General features: G+C 40.8%; 2 protein-coding genes across 6 annotated transcripts in view; one reads left to right on the forward strand and one right to left on the reverse strand.

Moving 5' to 3' along the window:
- Positions 1-3136, reverse strand: part of CPSF3 (cleavage and polyadenylation specific factor 3) — a 59429-nt gene extending 56293 nt beyond the window's left edge. Inside the window, exons 1-3 of the mRNA XM_030198885.1 lie at positions 2958-3136; positions 1699-1762; positions 1392-1489 (exon numbers count right to left, since the gene is read on the reverse strand). Of these exons, the coding sequence (XP_030054745.1) occupies positions 1392-1489; positions 1699-1762; positions 2958-3034 (239 nt within the window). The 5' untranslated portion in view covers positions 3035-3136. The remainder of the gene's footprint in view (positions 1-1391; positions 1490-1698; positions 1763-2957) is intronic.
- Positions 1344-23398, forward strand: ITGB1BP1 (integrin subunit beta 1 binding protein 1). Of its 5 annotated transcripts, XM_030198890.1 has the most exons (8): positions 1344-1353; positions 3214-3217; positions 7601-7732; positions 9640-9718; positions 13601-13737; positions 15076-15168; positions 17194-17343; positions 22737-23398. In XM_030198890.1, exons 3-8 carry the CDS (start codon positions 7661-7663, stop codon positions 22806-22808), a joined length of 603 nt encoding a protein of 200 aa, XP_030054750.1. In that variant the 5' UTR covers positions 1344-1353; positions 3214-3217; positions 7601-7660; the 3' UTR covers positions 22809-23398. The 5 variants fall into 5 exon arrangements, with proteins under 5 accessions (XP_030054750.1, XP_030054747.1, XP_030054751.1 ...); XM_030198887.1 differs by lacking the exons at positions 1344-1353; positions 3214-3217 and adding an exon at positions 3139-3208; XM_030198889.1 differs by lacking the exons at positions 1344-1353; positions 3214-3217 and adding an exon at positions 4425-4458.

The following is a 23398-nucleotide window of genomic DNA, read 5'->3' on the forward strand; positions in this document are numbered from 1 at the left end:
CCCATCAAATATTTATTTCTAGGTAGTTTACAATATTCGAATAAAGGAAATGTAAGAATATGCAATAAATTCAACAAGGAAGGAAGAAACAATAGCAAACATTAAAACAGCAGCTGCAGGAACTGAAGTATCCACCACTGAACGCAAAGGCAATAATATGAAGAATATATATGCCAAAATTTAAAAATAACGTTTTAAAGCCAGATTTAAACATTGCAAGGGCTCCTCAAGCAATAAAACAGAGGGGAGGAGTGGAGGGTCCTAGCAAGAGAATAGGGTGTAGGTAAGCAAGGAAGATATAGAGGGATGCCAAAGTAAAATGCTTTATGAACCAGAGTGGCACAGGCAGCTCCTTGTGACTCTGGGCAAGTCACTTAACCCTCCATTGCCTGCCGCATAGAGCCTGCCGTGAGTGGGAAAGTGCGGGGTACAAATGTAACAAAAACAAAAAATCTAAAAGTAATCCTACAAGCAATGGGTAATCAACGTACTTCTTTCACAGTTCTGTGTGTTCTGCTGAAACTGTTAATTTACTTTGTTGATAATTTGTTGCAAAGGTGTTGTAGTCTGGTTTGTTTTTCTTGCTCTGTTACAATAAAGGATTTCTAAAAATTAAAAATAACCCCCCCCCCCCCCCCCAAAAAAAAAAAAAAAAAAACAACAACTAGTTTGTGCCTCTGACCAAGGACTGCTATTAAGATGGTGGGTTTGAGATTGGGTTTGGAGGGGGGGAGGGGAGATATACAAGTAATGAAAAAGCCCTGGGCAATAGCAAATGAAAGTTCAGGATGATATAGCCCAGCACAAACTGATTCCAATTTTGATGGGAGCACAAAGGAGTAGGAAGAAACTATTGGGCAAAAAAAAAAAAAGTGCTGCTTGAATGTGGTCAATTCCAGTCCTGAAAAAGGTTCCAAGTTTATTAAGAGCTTCTACACCGTCCATCAAATTAATGTCTGGGTAGCTTACATTCTAAATGTAAATGAGGAGCGGTTGAAAGAACAGAATGACAGATTGTGAGAGGAAAAGAGAATGACGTACAATATTTGATAGGAAAGCTGGGTAGGAAAGCACAAAAGGATGCCCAAGTTGATAACTATGACTCTGAATCACACATAAACTCTGCATTCAGTGATAATAGTACTGATGATGCTAGATTGTTTAATGTATCCACACCATGACAACCAAGACATACAAATTATCTGTGTTTGAAGACCACATTTATACAAATATATTAAATGATGTTATTATGCAGGTCCTGAAAAAACAATGTGCTTCCATTTTTTCACACTCATTTCACTACTATTGATTCTGACTTGGACAGCAAAACTTCTTAAAACTTCCCAAGATAATGTAAAAATCGTACCATTTTTGTTAAAATGGAAACTTACTGACTAATCAGGAGAAGGTCAATTTCAGCAGGGTCTATCAAGTCAATGTAAGGGAGAGCATCCATTCCTTCCAACCCAGGATGGATCCCACAATCCAGCTAAGAAAGATAAAGAAAAGCCTGGAAGCAATCTCCTCAAATCATCAAGAGCTGGGCACAAAGCAATCTGCTTTCCTCATTTTAATAACAAATTCAGTCATGCCTATTCATCCCTCAAAAGAAAAGATCATGTAAAGCTTAAATCCATGAGATGTTTTAAAGACAACTATGTTTTGTGCTAGCCGGAGTGCAAACACTAGAGCACTTACCATTATTTTTCTTCCTTTGAACTCCAGTATAATGCATGATCGTCCCACTTCCTGCCCAGCTCCACTACAGAAAGAACACAAAAATAGTCTTATATGCCTGTGTCTATAACTGTCTAGTAGATCATGTAGTATATGGACAAGTGTGTATGATGTGCATATGTGAGTATGCAACTGTGAATCTGAAGCTTAGCCGGTGGTGGGAGGCAGTGCTGTTGGATGGGAGGTGGGATAGTGCTGGGCAGACTTATACGGTCTGTGCCAGAGCCGGTGGTGGGAGGCAGGGCTGGTGGGTGGGAGGCGGGGATAGTGCTGGGCAGACTTATACGGTCTGTGCCAGAGCCGGTGGTGGGAGGCGGGGAAAGTGCTGGGCAGACTTATACGGTCTGTGCCCTGAAAAAGACAGGTACAAATCAAGGTAAGGTATACACAAAAAGTGGCACATGTGAGTTTATCTTGTTGGGCAGACTGGATGGACCGTGCAGGTCTTTTTCTGCCGTCATCTACTATGTTTATGTACTTCAATCTGAGTTTTGTGGGAACACATGAATGTTTCATTGAGCATCAGATAAACTGTGTCTTTCTCAGTGAATGTGTAGGAAAATACCATATCAGTAAATAGGTGGATGGGTGTGTGTTGCAACTCTCAGAGTATCTCATTGCATGTATCCATCATATATTCATCCAGACAGTTATAATGAGTGTTATCCTTTATTTATCCAAATATTTAACAAATTCACAAACTCATAAAACCCTAGATCTCTCAACCACACTCACGCTCATTATAACTGTCTGGATGAATATATGATAAATATAAAATACAGTTATTGTAATTGTTTAGAACCGAGTATATATAGAGTGTGATTGCATGTATCCACATATAAAGTGCCCTTCACATCTCATAGTCTCTCGTCTTGTGCTAGGAGAAAGAAGGTGAAATTTAGTTACCTACATTTTGAATATGTCTGTACATTTTCTTCCATACTGAAAGCGTAAAACATTTGTTAGATCACTGAAAAAAAAACCTCAGACTTTAATGTATTTTGAAGGAAGGAAGAAGAGGAGGCGAAGAAAAGGTGAGACTAAAAGGAGAGGAAAAAGATGGAGAACAGCATATGGATAAGAAAAAAAAAGCCCAATAACCGTTTCTCCCATTCTTAGAAATTTAGACCGGAGGCCAAGTTTTCTAAATATTCTTTTTTCTCTATCTCTCTCAGCATGTGTTTGTGTAAACACTATGAGCAAGTACACAGTCCACTCACAGGGGACGGATGAGGAGCTGATCACTTTCCTCAGCCGGAATCAAAGCGTCCGCTTTCCTTTTCGCCGTCACCGACATCTTTGCAGAGTAGCAAACGCCAGCTGAGCTCCAGTCCACCAGACCCCTGGTCCCCTTCACACAATTCTACCACTTCCAGGGTCACCGTCGCAAGAAGCCGGAACCGGAAGTGGGCGATGCACTTGCGCGGAGGGGTCATTTCCGGTTGTTGTTGTGCGCTCCAGACGGTCAGAGGTAAGAGAGGTATTGCTAGGTTTTGTGTGTGAGTTAGGTTGGTGGTTCCTCCTTATGTTTAAATACGTCTGTGCTAGTCGGAGCCCTTCTGATACCTTCTATAAGAGGCCGTTCCCTCAGTTTGTCTGAGCTCCTACCAGGGGCGGTGGTTGCCAACTTTCGGAAATCGCTGAAGACCCACCTTTTCAACAAGGCATACCACAAAGATTAGAAAACCCAAATGCAACACATCTCCACTCTACCTACAATCAGAACTGGTTTTCTCCTATATCTGCTGTTTAAATTCCTGTTTAATTCAATTGGTTCATCTCTATTATGCAATACTAATTGCTATCTTCCAATCTAGTATCTACCAATAACGATACATTGTAAGCCACATTGAGCCTGCAAATAGGTGGGAAAATTTGAGATACAAATGCAACAAATAAATAAATATGTAAAAGGCTCGGTGTACTGAGGTTTGTGATTTAGGGCAGGTGATCTCAGTTTTCTGTGTTCAACCTGTGGCGGAGAAATTCCACTTCGTCTGTTCTCTGACTCAATCTATAACTTATGCCAGAACAAGTCTGATTATCTGTATTAACATGTCAGTACGGTCATGGATTATATCTTACTAAATTACTGCCAAATCTTAAGATTTTTTGTTACTATATATTTTTATTAAAGGAGATTGTTGATTTCTGCTTACTGTTTATCTGTGTATTTGGTTACCTTCTTTGAAATCAATAAAAATTATTTTGAAACATAAATGCAGGGTGGTAGTTAACAAAGGGGCTCTCTTACTAAACAGAAATGGTACTCATTGCTAACTGGTCTGAGAAACTGAATCAAATCTCTGTAAACCCGGACGTTGCAATGGGGCAATTTGACAAATTGAAGAGTAGCAAATTGCCAGGACTGGATGAGATACATCCCAGAATACTGATAGAATTGAAAAATGAACTTGCAGAACTATTGTTAGTAATATGTAGTTTATCTTTAAAATCAAGCATGGTGCTGGAAGATTGGAGGGTGGCCAATGTAAAGCCAATTTTTAAAAAGGATTCCAGAAGTGATTCGGGAAATTACAGACCGGTGAGCCTGACGTCTGTGCCGGACAACATGGTAGAGACTATTATAAAGAACAAAATTACAGAGCATATACATAAGCATGGATTAATGAGACAAATCCAACATGGATTTAGTGAAGGGAAATCTTGCCTTACCAATCTATTACATTTCTTTGAAAGGGTGAACAAATGTGGATAAAGGTGAACCAGTCGATATTGTGTATCTGGATTTTCAAAAGGTGTTTGACAAAGTACATCATGAAAGACTCCAGAGGAAGTTGGAATGTCATGGGATAAGAGGTAGTGTTTTATTGTGGATTAAAAATTGGTTAAAAGATAGAAAACAAAGAGTAGGGTTAAATGGTTAGTATTCTCAATAGAGAAGGGTTGATAGTGGGGTTCCACAAGGATCTGTGCTGGGACCGCTGCTTTTTAACATATTTATAAATGATCTAGATATGGGAATAACTAGTGAGGTAATTAAATTTGCAGCTTACACAAAGTTATTCAAAGTTGTTAAATTGCAAGAGATTGTGAAAAATTGCAAGAGGACCTTACGAGACTGGGAGACTGGGCATCCAAATGGCAGATGACGTTTAATGTGAGCAAGTGCAAAGTGATGCAAGTGGGAAAGAGGAACCAGAACTATAGCTACGTGATGCAAGGTTCCACGTTAGGAGTCAATGACCAGGAAAAGGATCTAGGTGTCATCGTTGATGACACGTTGAAACCCTCTGTTCAGTGTGCAGTGGTGGCGAAGAAATCAAACAGAATGCTAGGTATTAGTAGGAAAGGAATGAGGATGTTATAATGCCTTTGTATCACTCCATGATGCAACCGTACCTTGAATACTGTGTGCAATTATGGTCACCGTATCTCAAAAAAGATATAGTGGAATTAGAAAAGGTACAGAGAAAGGTGATGAAAATGATAGTGGGCATGGGATGACTTCCCTATGAGGAAAGGCTGAAGCGGCTAGGGCTCTTCAGCTTGGAGAAAAGATGGCTGAGGGGAGATATGGTAGAGGTATATAAAATAATGAGTAGAGTGGAATGGGTAGATGTGAATTGCTTGTTTCCTTTTTCCAAAAATGCTAGGACTAGGGGGCATACAATGAAACTACAAAGTAGTAAATTTAAAACAAATCGAAGATAATATTTCTTCACTCAACGTGTAATTAAATTCTGGAATTCGTTGCCAGAAAATGTGGTAAAAGCAGTTAGTCCAGCGGGGTTTAAAAAAGGTTTGGCTAGCTTCCTAAAAGAAAAGTCCATGAGGAATTATTAAGATGGATTTGGGAAAATTCACTGCTGATTTCTAGGATAAGCAGCATAAAATGTACTGTTTTGGGATCTTGCCAGGTACTTGTGACCTGGATTGGCCACTGTTGGAAACAGAATGCTGGGCTTGATGGGCAGTCTGTCCCAGTATGGCAATGCTTATATTTTTATGAAATGGGTGGACAGATCTATCCAGTATCTTGGGTTGTTACTATCTATGGAGACGTGGGATATCCATCCTTTGAATGGAGACAGGTTGTTACAGGATACTAAACTTCAGTTTGAAAAATGGAGCCATTTACTTTAATCATTAATGGGTAGGATTAATCTCTTTAAAATGGTGATTTTTCCTCTTTGGCTTTATGTCTTGCAAGTTATACCAATTTATCTCTTGCAAAAGGTTTTGCAGTTGTTAAAAAGACTGTTTAGGCAGTTTTTGGGTGCTGCGAAGAAATAAAAAATGCGTATGGAGTACCTTTATGATACTTGGTCACAGAGAGGTTGTTTAATCAATATAATCAAGCTGCTTATTGAGGCATCCTCGAGACTGGTTATTCATTTCTGATCAATTTACACCAGTACGATAGGAGCAGGCATTGTTTGCCTAGTGGTATTTAAAATTTCTTCTGCAGGCTCGGGCTAGGATTTTGCCACAACAAAATTCTGCTGCAATTATTGAGAAGCATCTGGAGAGAGCTTTTGCATTTTTGGAACCAGAATCCTATTGTTAATGATTTGTTGCCATGTAGGGGCAACTCTGATTTCATGCTGGGAATGGAGTCTGGACTCTTTAGGAGATAGTCAGACTTAAGCATCACTTTACTTGAACATCTCCTTAATGAGGAAGGCAGATTCTACTCTTTCCTAGAATTGCAGCAAATACTTGCTCTACCTCAGAATAACTATTTTGCTTATCTGCAGTTGCATCACTACTATGCCAGCTTAGATCAGTCAGCCTTAAAAGCAGGTTTAGGTCAGAAGCTTAGAGAATTTTTATAAGGAGATGTATTTGGACCAGTCTTGGTATCTGTGCTACATAAAGCTTTGGTTTCTCTTCTCCCTCCACGGGAGTATGGTCCTCTCAAGGAAGCATGGAGCAGAGATGTTGGGTATGACTTGGAGGGGGTAGACTTTCTAAATTGATAAAGGATATCGAATCTCCAAGAGTGTCAATACTTTATACTTCTTAAAGCATATATATCACAGCTACAGGCCTCTTAAAGTGGATTGGGTGCCCATTGCACAATGTTCCAAGTGTCTGTGGGGGGACAATGCCTTCTGGAGATGGAGTGGTATCCAGGCTTTTTGCAGAACAATTCATAGATACTTGGGGAATCTTTTTGGTCAATGCATAGTCCTTTCTTGGAAGGGAATTCTATTAGCTAAATGGGAAGTTTATGAGATTCCTGATAAAGCTTCTCATTTATTTCTTAGCAAAGACTATTCATTGGGAGAAAGTGTATATTTAATCATTGGTTGCAGGATATGCCTCCCTCTTTTTGGTATTGGAGAAATAGACTACATGCCTTAATGTTTTGGGAGGTGCAGGCTGCCCTTGCTACCCCCAGAAGGCAAAGGCTTTTTTGTCCGTTTGGAATTATTACCTGCAAACTATCTCACACAAGACAAGAAGTGCAGTACTGAATAAATTCCAGGACATAATCACGATTTGTTTATCGTCTACAACAGGCTGACTTTGTGTGCTTGGGTGGAGGGGGAAGAGGATGGGGTTGAGGGGAGGTTAGGAACTGTTGGGCACACTCATCTCAGTAAGATGGCACGGAGTCATAAGAGTTCACATAACGGGCCGTCATGGTTGTATTCTCAAAAGATAAGGATAGTGGGGATAGGTGGTAGCAGGTTTTTCACTGCTTTACTTTTTTCAGTGGAAAGGAACAAGCTCATCCTCACATGCTTCTTTCAATAAGTACATGGTGATAGGAGTATTTTTTCCTTGCGAAAGATACGTGCCCCACTCTGGAACCTTTGTAATTAATGCCTGCCCCTTTGTGCAGAGAATAATAAAGCCAATGTAAGCCATTGGTCTTTCTGTTCCCTTTCAGGCTTTGCTCTTTTTTGCCACTGATGTCATGCATCTCATCTTGATCAAGCTATGGTGAAGAATGTTCCGTAAAGGGAAGAAAAGGCACAGCAGTAGCAGTTCACAGAGCAGTGAGATTAGTACTAAAAGCAAGGTGAGCCCAGGAGCAGCACACCGCCTGTTTAGCCGGCTATACGAGAGTTTGTATTCTTTCTGCTAAGCAGCAGTTTAACCATGGAATATGAAGTTAATTCAGCAGAAAATTATCATGTTTTGTTGTGTGAATCTGACTATCGTAGAAACACCATGGGTTCAAGATGGCCCTGAAATATTACATTTTGATTAATACAATAAAACACCTGGGGAGTATTTCATTGAAGGTAGAAGGGAAAGAATGGAGCCTGGGAAGAAAAAAGGGAGAAATTAGTAAGAGAGGGACAATTCATAATTGGTTGATGGACTGAAATAATAAAAAAAAATGGAGCAGTTAGTGTGACTGAGATACATGTGTTGATCTGACATTTCTCTGTGGTTCAGAAATAACTGCAAAATTCTAGTGGAGAAGACAGTTTGATGAATCTTGTAAAACAAGGGAGGTTTCTATTTATATTTTCAACCTGCTGAAAATTTGACATGTCTCATTAATCATCACCTCCTTTTGGTTGGATGGTTGTTTTTACAACACTCAGTATTCATAACCCAGATAAGCTAAATGAAGATAAGATAAGACTACTCTTGTGATTTTACAATACACCTCAAAGCCCTAGCTTTAGGACCTCTTACAAGTCCAGATAGGATAGGTAAAGCTTGTTAAAACACGTCTGGTGGCAAAAAGTTCAGATACAATATCTTCAAGCATCCTTCGCCATCAGAAGGTTGGAGAGATGGCTCATGTCCTCTCACACCTTTCTTTAAGGAAAATGATGTATTCACTGTTAAATCAGATAAAGGGTTGGTGTGGTGAGTGTGACTTGAATTTTTTTTATTTGAAAGTGCCTTTCAGCTAAGGTAGCTGCAGACTGTTCCTTTCTTTAATGGGATATAGTTTAGCAGCAGATCATTTTACAGAGATCAGGAAAGTCAACCAGTTAGCTTTGCTGTATGTTCTAAAATGTCCCTCTGTCGCTCGGAGAGATAAAGATTCTCACAGCCCCATTAGCGAGCAAGAAGTTTCAGTCACAGCTAATGCAGCCTGTACTTTGGGTTGTGAATATGCTGGCCTGTGTCCAAGGTATCGCACATGGATCTGGGGTGGCAGGAGAGTCTATCCAAATCCTCCTGCTCCTAGGCCACATTCTGAAATTTTTATATGGATTAGATGTACAGCAAGCTAGTTATGTTGTGTTGACAGTTATGTATTCATATTTGTGGAATAAATCTTAAAGTACCATCAGAATTCTTATGTCCTGCCCAAAAAGCCCTGAAAATAAGGTGTGGATTAGATAGAAGAACAAAAAGCTAATAGGAGGCATAATTACATGCATTTATTTATGAAATTATGAATCCCTCAAAAAATACTCCTTTATATGCCTTGAAAAATTTGTGTGGCTAAGACAGAAGTGGTTTGGCATTCATCACTAGAAAGTGAGAAGTAAGAAAACCTTCTTTTATCTCTTTTCAGTTTAATGGTTACTGTTTTGCAATTGTAGTCTCTAATATTCAGTTGTTTCTATTTTCTAGTTCAGGGCTTCCGAAACCTGATCTAGGGATCCCACAGCAAATCGTATTTTTGAGAGATCTTGAGCTAAATTTGCATTTACTAGTTTCCAGTGTTTAGATTCATTGTGTATACCCTGGAAATCCAGCCGGCTGTGGGATCCCCAAGCTAGGTTTGGAGGTTCTGGTCTAGTTCCTGGTAATGTGTACTGACTTTAGGAGGTACATATCTTTTTGTCTGGGAGCTCACTTTTAATGGTAGCTTTACTTTACTATCCATGATCTTTTAGAACCCTTATTTGATATGAAGAGGGATGCTGCCCAGATGGAGAAGGTTTAGAGAGTATTTGGGTTTGAGAAAGATGAGTTTTCTGTATTTTGACTTGTAATTCCTCTCTTGAACAGTCTGTAGATTCGAGCCTCGGTGGGCTTTCCAGATCCAGCACTGTGGCTAGCTTAGATACAGACTCTACCAAAAGCTCAGGTAAGTTGTAGGGGTGGACTAACATGTAAGAATGGGGATGTGCATCACAACTGACAAACGTGTAGCCTGAGGTACAAGAACATAAGAATAGGGATACCGGGTCAGACCAATCTTGCCCAGTATCCTGTTTGCAACAGTGGCCAATCCTGGTCACAAGTACCTGGCAGAAACCCAGATAGTAGCAACATCCCATGCTACTAATCCCGGGGCAAGCAGTGGCTTTCCCATGTCTGTTTCAATAGTAGACTATGGACTTTTCCTCCAGGAACTTGTCCAAACCTTTTATAAATCCAGATACACTAACCAGTGTTATCACATCCTCTGACAACAAGTTCCAGAGCTTAGCTATTCATTGAGTGAAAAAATATTTCCTATTTGTTTTAAAAATATTTCCATGTAACTTCATTGAGTGTCCATTTCAAGACTCATCTTTCCACTTTCCTCTAGCGCTACCAATTTAGTCTCTCCCTCACCTACTTCTGCCGCACATCATATTTCTACTTTCCTTGGAGGCTGTAGCAAGGGCAGTGCTAAAAGGCCTGCAGTTGTGGCAGCAGCAAAAGGAAGTGGAGGAAATGTGACACTGGTGGCAGTACTGCCCTCTGACCCATAGGGATGCAGCAGATATGTGTTTACATTCCCCAGTGCAGCCCCTCCTCCTGTAGTTACTTCCTGTTTAGTGCAGGGACCTTGAGTACACATCTTTGCTACACAAATAGACTGGAGGGTTGTGAAGCCTCTCACCTGTATCCCCAGTATTCAGAAGGGAAAGAGAGAGAAGAAGAGAACAGGGGGGGAAAAAACGGAATTTTTAATATTTCTTTGCTTTTATTATGTTTTTATGATGGTGATTATAATCTGAGTTATTTGTATGAATGTTACTAATTGGCTCTCTGGTTTTGCTGTGCTTTTCTATCAGAAATGGATTTCAAAGTGTGTTTTTATAGTATTCTAACATTGATTTTATTGTTATATTATATTGTAAACCATTCTGATTTACTTTTTGTATAAGTGACGGTCTAGTAAATAGATAAACGATCCCAGGAGATGGAGCAGATAATCTGGAAGTTAAATAGCTGGGAGACTTGGGTTATCTGGAACTTCTAGTTAAGCTCGCTGTTGGAGATTGGGAATTGGTGAATGGGTTACTGAAGTTTGAAGTAGAGACTTGCATGGGAACAGAGTTCACGGGAATCCCACAGAAACCATGAGATTCTCGCAGGGACTGAAGCAGTTCTGCGGGGATCCTGTGGGGACGGAAGCAGTTCCTGCGGGGTTCCCGTGGAAGTGTATGCTGCATTTGCGCCAGCCTCTCACCTACCGAGTACCAAGTTCTTTGAGTTCTGTCTCCTCCTTGCTTTAACAGCACAGATGCGGAAAGTCTCCATTAAGGAGGTGGTAGAGATACAAATGTGATGAAATTCAAAAAGGCATGGTATAAACATTTAGGATCTCTAATTAGAAAATGGAAGTTATAAAAAAAAACGAAACTTAAATGACTGCATGTGTGTGAATGTGTCGAGTGACACATAGATGGCGACTCTAGTTGTGATGAACTAGGGCTGATACCAGGAGACCTGCATGGTCTGTCTTTCATATATGGCAATCTGGTTTAAGATGGGCTGGAAAGGGCTTAGACAGCAACTTTAGTGGCTGGAACATGAGGACAGTGCTGGACAGACTTTTACGGTCTGTGTCCAGCAAATGAGAAGATAAATAGGCTGGAGTGGTCTTCGAGGGCAACTCCAGCAGTTGGAACATAAGGATAGGGCCAGGCGGACTTCTATGGTCTATGTCCCAGAAACGCCACAGAAAGACTATAATCAAGTATATAATATCACATTCATTGTTGATTTAATCATGAATTGATAATGATTATGTCTATTGGCAGACTGGGTGGACCGTTCTGGTTTTTATCTGCTGTTATTTACTATGTTACTATTAATCCTGTCTGCTCCCAGGCTGATGCGCAGACCTCAGCTCTGACATAGGCACCAGCATCAGATGTCACCTGACCTACTGGCGTGTGCATTTGGCGATCTCTCAGCACACAGTGCCAGTGAATCAGAGAAGTCTTACATGTGCGCTCCAGAGTGTTCCAATTTCTGTTCCTTCCTTGTGTGCAGTGCTGCGGCTCAAACTCAGAGAGCAGACAAGAATTTTTTTTTTTTTTAATGTACCATTAAATTCTTGTGGGGACAGGTTAGATTCCCCGCGGGGATGGGTGGGGATGGGTTAGATTCCTTACGGGGACAGATGGGAACGGGTTAGATTCCAGCGGGGACGGGTTGGATTTCTGTCCCCGTGCAACTCTCTAGTTTGAAGGCAGGAAGCGCAAGTGTCAGTTTGTGCAGTCTATTATTTGTCAGCTCAGATTTACACGACCAGTAGGCCACAGGAGGAGGCAGTTAGAGGTACTTTTGCCTGTGTCCTTTCTGTGGTTAGCATGTCCTCTAGATAGAGCAACAAGAGGAGGGGAGATAGGGGAGGAGGAGCTAGGGCACTGCAATGCAGAGTGCAGGCACATCCAGGGCTTGGCACAGAAGAAATAAAAAGGAGCAGGGTATGGAGGAAAATGTGACAGAAATTGTTGTCTTTGCTCCAATGCATCTTACATTCAGATATGTCACTAGCAGTATGGGTATACCAATAAGGAAATCCAAACATAAACTGATCTTAATCACAAAAAAGTTTACTCACTAAAAACATCTTCAAACAATTTCAACCAATTTGTGCAGAAAAAAAGACCTCAGAACTGTGGTCTGATACTCTCAATCTCAGAACCATCTTAAACCATCATAGGTCATTAAAAAAAAGAAAAGAAAAACCTCCACATGAAATCTTTCCAGTTCAAATCAAAATCTCAGGATCAGCTTCCAAGGAAACCGAACAGAGGAAAATTTAATAGGCTTAATCACTGTTTGTAACAAATTATAAGGTCACTTATTTTGACGTATTATGTCCAGTAAAGCCTCCAAACTGTAAACTTCTAATAACTGAGCCACATTTCTTCAAATCCCTTCTCCAGGAGTTGCATCAGGGGGTTATTCCACTGTTCTCACTCGGCTTTACTTGAGAAAAAGCCATGTGAGAACAGTGGAATAATTTCCTGATGCAGCTCCTGGCAAAACAGGGATCCCCTGTTGGGAACTGAAGAAATGTGTCTCAGCTATTAGAAGCTTACAGTTTGAAGGCCGTATTGGACATAATATGTCAAGATAAGTGACCTTATAATTTGTTACAAACAGCGATTAAGCTTATTAAATTTTCTTCTGATTTCTTGGAAGTGTACTCGCTGATCTTTTCTAACAGTGATTTGCATTGGAAAAATTTCATGTGGAGGTTTTTCTTTTCTTTTTTTTTAATGATCTATGATGGCTTAAGATGGTTCTGTGATTGAGAATATAATCAGACCACAGTTCAGAAGTCTTTTTTTTTTCCTCCATAAATTAGTTGAAATTGTTTGAAGATGTTTTTAGTGAGCACACTTTATTGTAATTAGGATCAGTTTGTTTGGATTTTCTTGTTTTTACTGGTCCTCCTCCTACCTATGTTAGACATGTACCTGTAAGGCCCATTAGTGCAAAATCTTATTTCTGCCATTCTGCCCCAGTAAATGCTGTACCCACCAAATCTGGCAAGTGCATGCTTTTTCGGCTAATGCAACTGGAGTTGAAATTTTGTGTCCTGGTGTATTCCAATACCATAAGATCAAACAGCATAAACAGAAAAGAATGCTGTTGTAACACGACTAGCTTTCTTTGGGAAGAGCACATTACAGCGTGGGTGGGATTGTGTTTGAATAAATGGGTTTAAGTGGAGGTAGTCATTTTTTTTTCCTTTCAAAGAAAAGGTAAAGATAAATATTTTCTTTATTCACAGGGCAAAGCAACAGTAATTCTGACAACTGTGCAGAATTCAGAGTTAAGTATGTTGGTGCCATTGAAAAACTGAAAGTTGAAGAGTGCAGAAGCCTCCAAGGTCCCTTGGACTTGATCAATTATATTGATGTGGCACAGGTGATAAAAACTAGCCTAATAAAATATTTACACCAAACCATAAATAAAAGCCTGAAGAGAGAGAATTATTGCTTGCCTCAAGTTATATGTCATATGTTTACTAAGGTGAAATCTAAACTTACATGTTATAATTTCCTTTCCTGAGTTTTGCCAGACTAGTCTGAACAAGTAGGTTATGTCCCCCTGCCAGCAGGTAGAGACAGAATAAAACCTCTGAGCTGACTTCATTTCCCTTACATGGATCTGCTGCTATCTACAGCTCCTTAGTAACCTATGTCAAAGCTAGGACAGATGAAGGCAATTATAATTTGGGTTTCCAATTCACCATCGAAGTCCAATATGATAGTCAAAAAATTCACTTCATGGGCATTAATCCAAGGGTACAACTTAGCCAACTGCCTTGAGTGGACAAAAAGAATCTTTCTGAATTTGTCAAATTGTGAGCCCTTGATTACCATGGCTTTTGTGAGTTGGTTCTGGATGGGTGTGGATGGGTGTGGCAGGACTAAAGTGGAAGTGTGTGGTGGGAGGAGTGCTATGAGAATTGACCTCACTCGTTATGAGTCCCCGTGGCCATACTGTTGACTCTGCCTACTGGTAAGGAAGAAAAGGAGAAAGTGAGAGGGGATGAACAGAGATGAAGTGGGAAAAGATGAATGAACAAAGAGGAAGGAGGGAAGAAGACAGGTGGAAGAAAACAATGAGAAAACAGGAAGGGGGTGGGAGAGAAGAGAGATAGGAATGAGAAGTGGTAGAAGAGATTGATGAATCATGAAGATGGAAGAGAGAGTGACATGAGGAAAGGAAAGAGGTCAGAGAAGACAGTAGGAAGGGGGGAGAAATGAGAAGGGAAGGATGGTAAGGACAGAGAGGAGGTGAAGGGATTGCAAGCACTGACCACTGCTCCATTACCATGAGAGAAAGAGATTCAAGATGGCCACATGTAGGATAAGGGAGACTTTTTATTGTGTGATCAAGCAGCTTGAGGATACTGTGAGATGGTGAGAGAGAGAAGGAAGGGGGTGACAAAGAAAAGGCGTCATCCTCTGCAAGTTATCAGAAGTTTGGGGTCAGTTGCTGCTTAAAGGGTTGAGGTCAGAGCAGTCTGTGGATGTTCCATGATGCAGCTTTTGCACAGAATGGGCTTTGGTTGATCAGTGGTAAAATGGGCTTGGAGGTGCATCCTCTTCATGCCAACACTATCTCAAAGAAGGATCGCACATAGCCCAGCCCTCACCACACGTCAATGGATAGGAAAGGAGGTCTTCTTCTTTTGTTAAATTGCTTCTCTTTTTATGACAGAAGTTTAAAGGTTTTGTTTTCTTTTTCATTTCAAAGCAAGATGGAAAGTTGCCCTTTGTGCCACCAGAAGAGGAGTTTATTATGGGTGTTTCAAAGTATGGCATTAAGGTAGCAACATCTGATCAGTATGTAAGTAAAAAATTTTCTATCTGAATTTCTGAAAAAACTAAGTATAGGTGTATATATGGAAACTATGTATCAATCAACAAAGTAACTGAAATTTCTAGAGTTTTTATGATATGTCTGCCCTCTGCAGCCTGATTGGTTGAGGGGAAACAAAAACATAAACCACGTATGGTAACACCCTACAAAAGTTAACTCTGTGGACTGGACTAACCTCTTTTGTGTATATAGTGTCATGGTGCATGAAAGATTCCACTTGCTCTTTCAAGGGATCAGTTCATAAAAGAAAGCCTTGAACTCACCAAAAGTATGATGCGCTCTAGTAAGATTTTGTTTTTTTGTTACATTTGTACCCCGCGCTTTCCCACTCATGGCAGGCTCAATGCGGCAAGCAATGGAGGGTTAAGTGACTTGCCCAGAGTCACAAGGAGCTGCCTGTGCCGGGAATCGAACTCAGTTCCTCGGTTCCCCAGGACCAAAGTCCACCACCCTAACCACTAGGCACTCCTCCACTGATACTCTTATAAGTAGATTTTGATAGGGCATAGATAGAAGAGCTACAGCTAAAATATAATATGGTAGACATTTCTGTTGTATCTCTAGCACAAGACAGAGAGGGGAAGAGGAATTTGAATTCAGCTCATGCTTTTCTCAATAGTTCACAATGCATTACAATTCAGATACAGTAGGTGTTTCGCTGTCCCCAGAGGGCATATAGAGGGTTAAGGGGCCTTGTCACTAAAGATCAGCATGCTCTAATAGACATTGGCGTACGCTAAGTGCCAGGTTCCCTAAGTGACTTGTCCCAAGATCACAAGGGGTGGCAGTAAGATTTGAACCTGGTATCCCTGGTTCTCAGCACGTTGCTATAACCACAAGGCAAACCCTCCATTCCAAGCTGTTTGACAGGAGAAGATTAGACTAGATAGACCTCAGACAGCAAGAAGGCCCATGTACATACATAATATGTACATACCCTATGTTATAACCACTCAGTATCCTCAGCTCAACTCACCTTTTCTAAACATATCTCAGAGGTGATCAGGCTAGGTTTCTCAACTCTTTGTTCATTATGGATTATCCATCTAATGCTTGATTTTTCTATCATTGTACGCTGCTCTTTATGCTTTACTTATTTCCTGTGTGGACTACTGCAATATGATCTATGTGGGACTACCTCAATCTCAAAGACTTTAAACACTTCAAAACTGTGCTGCTTACTTCCTCTGCAGCACTAACAGGCATGACCATGCTTCTCCTCTGCTACTTAGACTACACTGGCCTCCCATTTTGCTTATAAAGTTCTTATGTTAGTACACAAAGAGGCATATTTTCAAAGCACTTAGACTTACAAAGTTACATAGTAATAGAAAATGAGCCCCATAATCTGTTATTCTGGGAATGCTTTGTCTCTCTCAAAATTTACACACTCCTTACACCTCTGCTCACCAACTCTGGTCCCTAGATTCCAACAGATTGGTCATACCCGACCCTAGATATATCACATATGAACTTAACTTGCCATTCAGATTTCTCCTATCTGGCGCCTTCCCTTTAGAACAGTCTTCCAGGAATGATACATCCTGAACAGTCCTTTAAAATGTTTAAATCCCCTTTGAAAGCCCATTTCTTTCAGCAGGTCTTCTGTTGATGTTCCTGTCTCTTTAATCGCTGGTATGACTCCTGGTGTGTAGCTTTTTTTTTTTTCTTTGGATGAATGACCTTGGATGAGTGTTTGTTTTCTGTCCTATTTGAATCTGGCATTCCTTTCTATTTTGTATGTGTGTGTTTTTATGGTAAAACCACTTAGATTCTTCCATGTTGGTATTTGGCAGTATAACAAGTTTTTAATAAACATAAATGAATGCATAAGTTGCAGAGTTGCTTTGTTTTACAACATAATTTTAAATTGTCCCTCAGATTTTTGAGGGGGCGGGGGGAATAGGACTGTGGAGGGTAGAGCCTTCTAGAATATTAAAAAGAAATATGCATTGGATTTTCAGATAACTTTGATATTTCTTACTTCCACAGGACATTTTGCACAGACACGCTCTGTATTTAATTGTCCGGATGGTTTGTTATGATGATGGGCTGGTAGCAGGAAAAAGTTTGTTGGCTTTGAAGACAACCGATGCAAATCAAGAAGAATGTAGCCTCTGGGTGTACCAGTGTAATAGTCTGGTAAAGTATATTTAGCTAAAAAGTTGTTTTGTTAGTGACTAGATGTAAAGTGAGTTCAAAACTCCATTTTTTATTTTTGATGGAATAAACAGGTCGGGAAATATGGAAACTTTGGTGTATATTTGTTGAAAACTTTCCTTATGAACCACAACATAGATCAAGTTCACTGAAATCGATTGCAGATACTCATCAAAACCCAAACAGTGAAGAGTGACTTTTTAAGGAGGAAAAAAGATCTCATACAACTGTGGCAAATAACTAGTGATTCTTCTGCACACAGTGCAAAAAGTAATCATAGATCAAAAAACCCCTAAAAATATATATATATATATATTTTTATCTTGCACTATAAAATCTTTCCATCTCATATAATATCATTAAGGAACATCATACGCACTTTACCCACTGTCGTTTATACACAGTGCTAATCAAAACGCACTTGACATTGAGAGTAAAAAAACTTATCTTTGTGGAGCTGTGCAATTCATGTGAAGCGTGGTTACACCCCAGTTGGCTGGCTTAACATTATGTGGTCCCAACGGTCCTGTTTTGCATCCGCTTCTTCAGGAAACCACACTGATGACCATTTTCGTTTCTGGCTCGCTGGAGGATAGACAGCAGTGGAAAGTCTACCCTCCAGCGAGCCAGAAACTAAAATGATCAGAGCCCCTGAAACAGTGTGCTCGCAGGCTCTGAACGCAACTAGCATGCAAATGCATGCTAAATGTGTTCCTCCCCAATGATCAGCGAGCAGCGCGCCAAACCCTTCACCAGGTCAGAGCTGGCGTTAGGGTATGCAGACCATTGGGGAGGAATGGTGAGCCCTGTCCAGCATGCATTTGCATGCTAGCAGCACCCCTCCCCCTAGCGACACGGGTTCAGTATCCCATCATATGGAGCCCTGGTGACCCAGTGGGCCATGAGTCAATTCCCCCCTCTCCCCCATGACCTGGTGGTCTAGCGGCCATTCCCCACCCTCTACCTTCGTTGGAGGAGGAAGGTGGCCTCCCTCCTCTTCCATCATCGGTAGCCCTGCCCAGTGCATCCTGGGATGCGTTGGGCAGGGCTTCACACTACATAAGGGAATTTCTCCCTTATATGGTGTGAAGCCCCACCCAGCACATCCCAGGATGCACTGGGCTGAGCGCCGTCATTTGTGAGGTAGCACCAATGGAAGAGGAGAAAAGCCACCTCCCTCCATCAAAGGTAGGGGGGTGGGGAAGAGGGCCGCTAGACCACTGGGGGGGGGGGTTGATTCATGGCCCACTGGGCCATCTCTATTCAAGGGCATGCTGGGGGGGGGGGGGGGGGGGGTTAACCTTTTTTTTTTTAAATCCTCGTCCTGTACATATGCTTAGATAATAATACATTTGAGGAAGAGAATATGAAATGGGATATGTAAATCTATTCTACAATCACTTCAAAAAAATATTCAAGAGGAAATGACATCAGAATGAAATGAGTGTTGCCTTAGACTTTTATCACAATTTTCTAATCATTTGTCACTCCTTATTTATTTATGGCATTTATACCCCACTCTTTCCCGCTCGATAGTGCGGCTAAACAATGAATGAGTACAAAGTATTACAAGGATAACATAATGTATAGTTACAAAGGTCTTACAGCGATAACAAGTTGAGTAGAAAATGATAACATGGAGAAATGTGGGGGAAGGATTGAGGTAAGGTTAATGTTAGTGGTGTGGTTTGGTACGTAAATTAAGTTGGGTCGTTCGGATAGGCTTGTTTGAAGAGGTATGTTTTCAGCAGCTTTCGGAAGGGTAGAAGTTCGTTGGTTGCTCCTTCACCAGCTGAGACATTATATCGGCACTATCTAAAGTCTGCAATGACCTATTCCTCGCCAAATCCAAAGGTCACTACTCCATCCTCATCGACCTATCCGCCGCTTTTGACACTGTCAATCATAACTTACTTCTTGACACACTGTCCTCTATTGGATTCCAGGACTCTGTCCTCTCCTGGTTCTTCTCTTATCTCTCCCATCATACCTTCAGAGTGCACTCTCATGGTTCGTCCTCCACCCCTATCCCGCTCTCTGTTGGAGTCCCTCAGGGATCTGTCCTTGGACCCCTTCTTTTTTCAATCTACACCTCTTCCCTGGGATCCCTGATCTCATCTCATGGCTTCCACTATCATCTTTATGCTGATTACACCCAGCTTTATCTCTCCACACCAGACATCACTGCGGAAACACAGGCCAAAGTATCGGCCTGCTTATCCGACATTGCTGCCTGGATGTCCAACCGCCACCTGAACTGAACATGGCCACGACCGAACTTCTTGACTTCCCACACAAACCCACTTCTCTCCCTCCACTCTCTATCTCAGTTGATAACACCATCGTCCCCGTCTCATCTGCCCGCAACCTCGGTGTCATCTTCGACTCCTCCCTCTCCTTCTCTACGCATATCCAGCAGATAGCCAAGACCTGTCACTTCTTCCTCTATAAATTAGCAAAATTCGCCCTTTCCTCTCAGAGCACACCACCCGAACTCTCATCCACTCTCTCATTACCTCTCGCCTTGACTACTGCAACTTACTCCTCACTGGCCTCCCACTCAGCCATCTATCCCCCTTCAGTCCATTCAGAACTCTGCTGCACGGCTTATCTTCCACCTGGACAGATATACTCATATCACTCCTCTCCTCAAGTCACTTCACTGGCTTCCGATCAGGTACCGCATACCGTTCAAGCTTCTCCTAACCTACAAATGCACTCGATCTGCAGCCCCTCCTTACCTCTCTACCCTCGTCTCTCCTTACATTCCTACCCGTAACCTCCGCTCTCAAGACAAATCCCTCCTTTCAGTACCCTTCTCCACCAACTCCAGGCTCCGCCCTTTCTGCCTTGCCTCAGCCCATGCATGGAACTCCCTGAGCCCATACGCCAGGCCCCCTCCCTGCCCATCTTCAAATCATTGCTCAAAGCCCACCTCTTCAATGTCGCCTTCAGCACCTAACCACCACACCTCTACTCAAGAAATCTAGACTGCATCAACTTGACATTTCGTCCTTTAGATTGTAAGCTCCTCTGAGCAGGGACCGTTCTTCTTTGTTGATTTGTACAGCACTACGTAACCCTAGTAGCGCTCTAGAAATGTTTAGTAGTATATCAATTATATTTATTGCAAAAAATGTTCATAAAACCTATATGTTGTACAAAAACCACAGCCAGTAATCCAAAAATCAAAAGACAAAAATGTCACTTTTCTTGTATAAAGAATCCCGTGCTGAATCTCATATAATCTCCTGATGCTCACATACACACAGCAGCATTTCGGCAGTCAGCCTGCTTCTGGCGTTAAATGTACTGAAGGCTGGCATTTTTTCACCTGTGAAATTTAGAAATGTTATTGGCTTATGATGTAAAAGTAAATAGTTGGATGTAAGCTGCGCCAGTAAGATATTTGGTCTGCAGTTAACCCCGGAAGCAGGCTGACTACCGAAACGCTGCTGTGTTTATGTGGGCATTGATATAATGTCTCAATTAGGTGGTAGAGGAGTGGCAAATGATTAGAAAATTGTGATAAAAGTCTCAGACTTGAAGTAGCTGTGTCTACAAGAGGGGTCCTAAGGCTACACTTATTCCATTCTGTCACTTCCCCTTGAAGATTTTTTTGAAGTGATTGTAGAATAGATTTATATATCCCATTTGATATTATCTTCTCCTATTTGTTGCTACTGTATTGTTTCTGAGAGGGAATTCGTTTCTCCTCTTTTCGATATATTAGAGGGAACATTGGCAAGGAGTCTAGCATGGGAAAGGGTTCAGTAGCAGGGAAAGACTCCTGTTGGCGCGGTCATGAAACATACACAGCCCACTAAACTAACTGGGGAACAGAGCCGAAATGAAGAGTTGGATGGATCAGAATTAAAAAGACATGAGTAAATGTTCTGAGACTTTCTCAGCTAATTTGCAGTTGTTCAGAACTCCAGGCGTTCATTAACATGGTAATCAAAGCAGTGTCATTTTGAAATTTCAGTAAGAAATTGAAGTTAATTTTTTTATAAAATTAAAATTAATCCAGGCACTAACAATATATAATGTGATTAGTATATCTTACAAACAGCTGTAACCATAGAACCATGTGAAACATATGACTCTCCATGTGTTTAACAGTTACAATACTTTCATAGACTGGCTCATTTTACACATTTTATGCCTGATCATTTTTATAAAATTGCTTTTGATATAATTATTCAGGCAGATATGTCTACACCATGTATAACTACTCATGTTCCAATTTTCTTATTTCTTCCCATTTTTTTCTTGTTTTATCCTTCAGTTCAAATGTACTTCTCTGTCAGTGATAGACTTTTTCATAACTTCTTCCTCTGGAATCCATTGAGGCCATCTAATATTTATAATCTTGACTCTAGCTCCACAGTCATGTTGTGTTCACAGTGTTCAATAGTTTTTTTTTTTTCTTCATTTAAACTTTCCTTCACGGCCTGCAGATAAAATCCAGACTGCTGAGATGATGCTCAATAGCTAAGGCCCTTCATTTTGACCTAGTTCATAGTGGGCAGTTCAGTGGTTTAAATTATTAAAGTTGGAGAGGAGAGGGAAGGTGGTACCAATAGTAGAGATTCTCTGGCTAGAATTGATGAATCTCTACTTCATTCTGATGTGCTAGCCAGCCAGCTCAAGAATCGGAGTCAATGGATTGGAGTAGATCTATATTGGGGGTTACAGAATCAAATAATAGAACCACCCAGCGCTAATAATCCAATACTCCTTAATATAATTCAAGGAAAACTCAATCAAACCACAACTGAGGCTCTTGTGGTTTGAGTTCTCCTTGAATTATATTAGGAAGTATTAGATTATTAGCACTAGCCAACTCAAGAATGACATTCATGTTGTTTTTGGGACATGTGCCATAGCCCCACAGGTTGATATTTCAGTTCATCATTATTAAAACACACTGCTAATGGTACTGAAAGGTCAGATGCTGCAATATGGAGAGTTTACAGTATTTTACACAAGGGTTCAGGCTGTACCTCTGTGTAGTTATCTATATTTGCTTTTGTTACTACTTGATTCTTTCAGAAATAAGCATGTGAGAAGTCATGTGCACAAATTAGTTTGCATTAGTTGCTTGTAAATCCTCTTGTGATTATTGATCCCCAGAAAAAGGTGCTTTTTCTATACAAAATCTACACCCTAAATGGAATTTCTAAGCTTAGGAATGCAGTGCTAGCTGCCTTATAGAGGCCTGGAAGAAAAGCCACCTTAGAGGCTAAACTCATAGTATTGCAATGGAAGAAGCACAAATTGTATTCACACCTCAGCTACAGTAATGTCACAATGTATATAATTGAGGAGGATGATGGGCACACTAAATAAATACTTTTTGTTTTATATTGGAGGAACAAGCACAAGCCATCTGCAAAGTCCTGTCTGCCACATTTGATTCAGTCTTAACATCAGAGAAAGCTTGACGTCCTCCCCGACAGCCCAAGTTTACAGCACAGGATGCCTTCGTGTTTGAAAATGGTGTGAGCAATGTCTTAGCCGCAAAGACTTTTTTTGATCAAAGATGTAAGAGGACTTGATCGTGCAGCTGCAGTTTTTCAATTTTCCTGAAAGAGCCGCTTTCTAACTACTGAAAAAAATATTCAGAAGATACAATTTGGGGTTTGTTTGTTTTTTTTTGTTAAGACTTGCATTAATTAGATCCATGTATCTTCAACAGCTTTCTTGAATTTGAACATCTTGAAACTGCACCAACAGCAGAAGTGAATTTTTAATCCAGGTGGTAGAGCCTCAAATGTAGCACAGTCTGTGTTGTGAAACTTGTACGAAGTTCCTCTACTTGATGGCTCTGAGAGCCATTTTGGGGGGAAAATCTCTGTATAAACTGACCTCCGCTGTTGAGTGATATACCAGCAGAACACACCTGACAAACAAAGCAGTGTTGCTTACCTGTAAGAGGTATTCTTTGTGGACATTCAGCACTTGTGTAGCTGCTGTTATCTTGATGTCACCGATGGTGCCAAAAGTGGCTATCATATAATAAGTGAGAAAGCAG

Source organism: Microcaecilia unicolor, chromosome 3 (genome assembly GCF_901765095.1).
Source record: "Microcaecilia unicolor chromosome 3, aMicUni1.1, whole genome shotgun sequence".
Lineage (NCBI taxonomy): Eukaryota > Metazoa > Chordata > Amphibia > Gymnophiona > Siphonopidae > Microcaecilia > Microcaecilia unicolor.

What these genes read in the sequence shown, in the direction of transcription:
- ITGB1BP1 (XM_030198890.1), top strand. Translation starts at nt 7,661, where the DNA reads ATGTTCCGTAAAGGGAAGAAAAGGCACAGCAGTAGCAGTTCACAGAGC. An exon ending in AGACTCTACCAAAAGCTCAG is followed by an intron (nt 9,719 to 13,600) that starts GTAAGTTGTAGG and finishes CTTTATTCACAG; the next exon opens with GGCAAAGCAACAGTAATTCT. An exon ending in TAGCAACATCTGATCAGTAT is followed by an intron (nt 15,169 to 17,193) that starts GTAAGTAAAAAA and finishes TTACTTCCACAG; the next exon opens with GACATTTTGCACAGACACGC.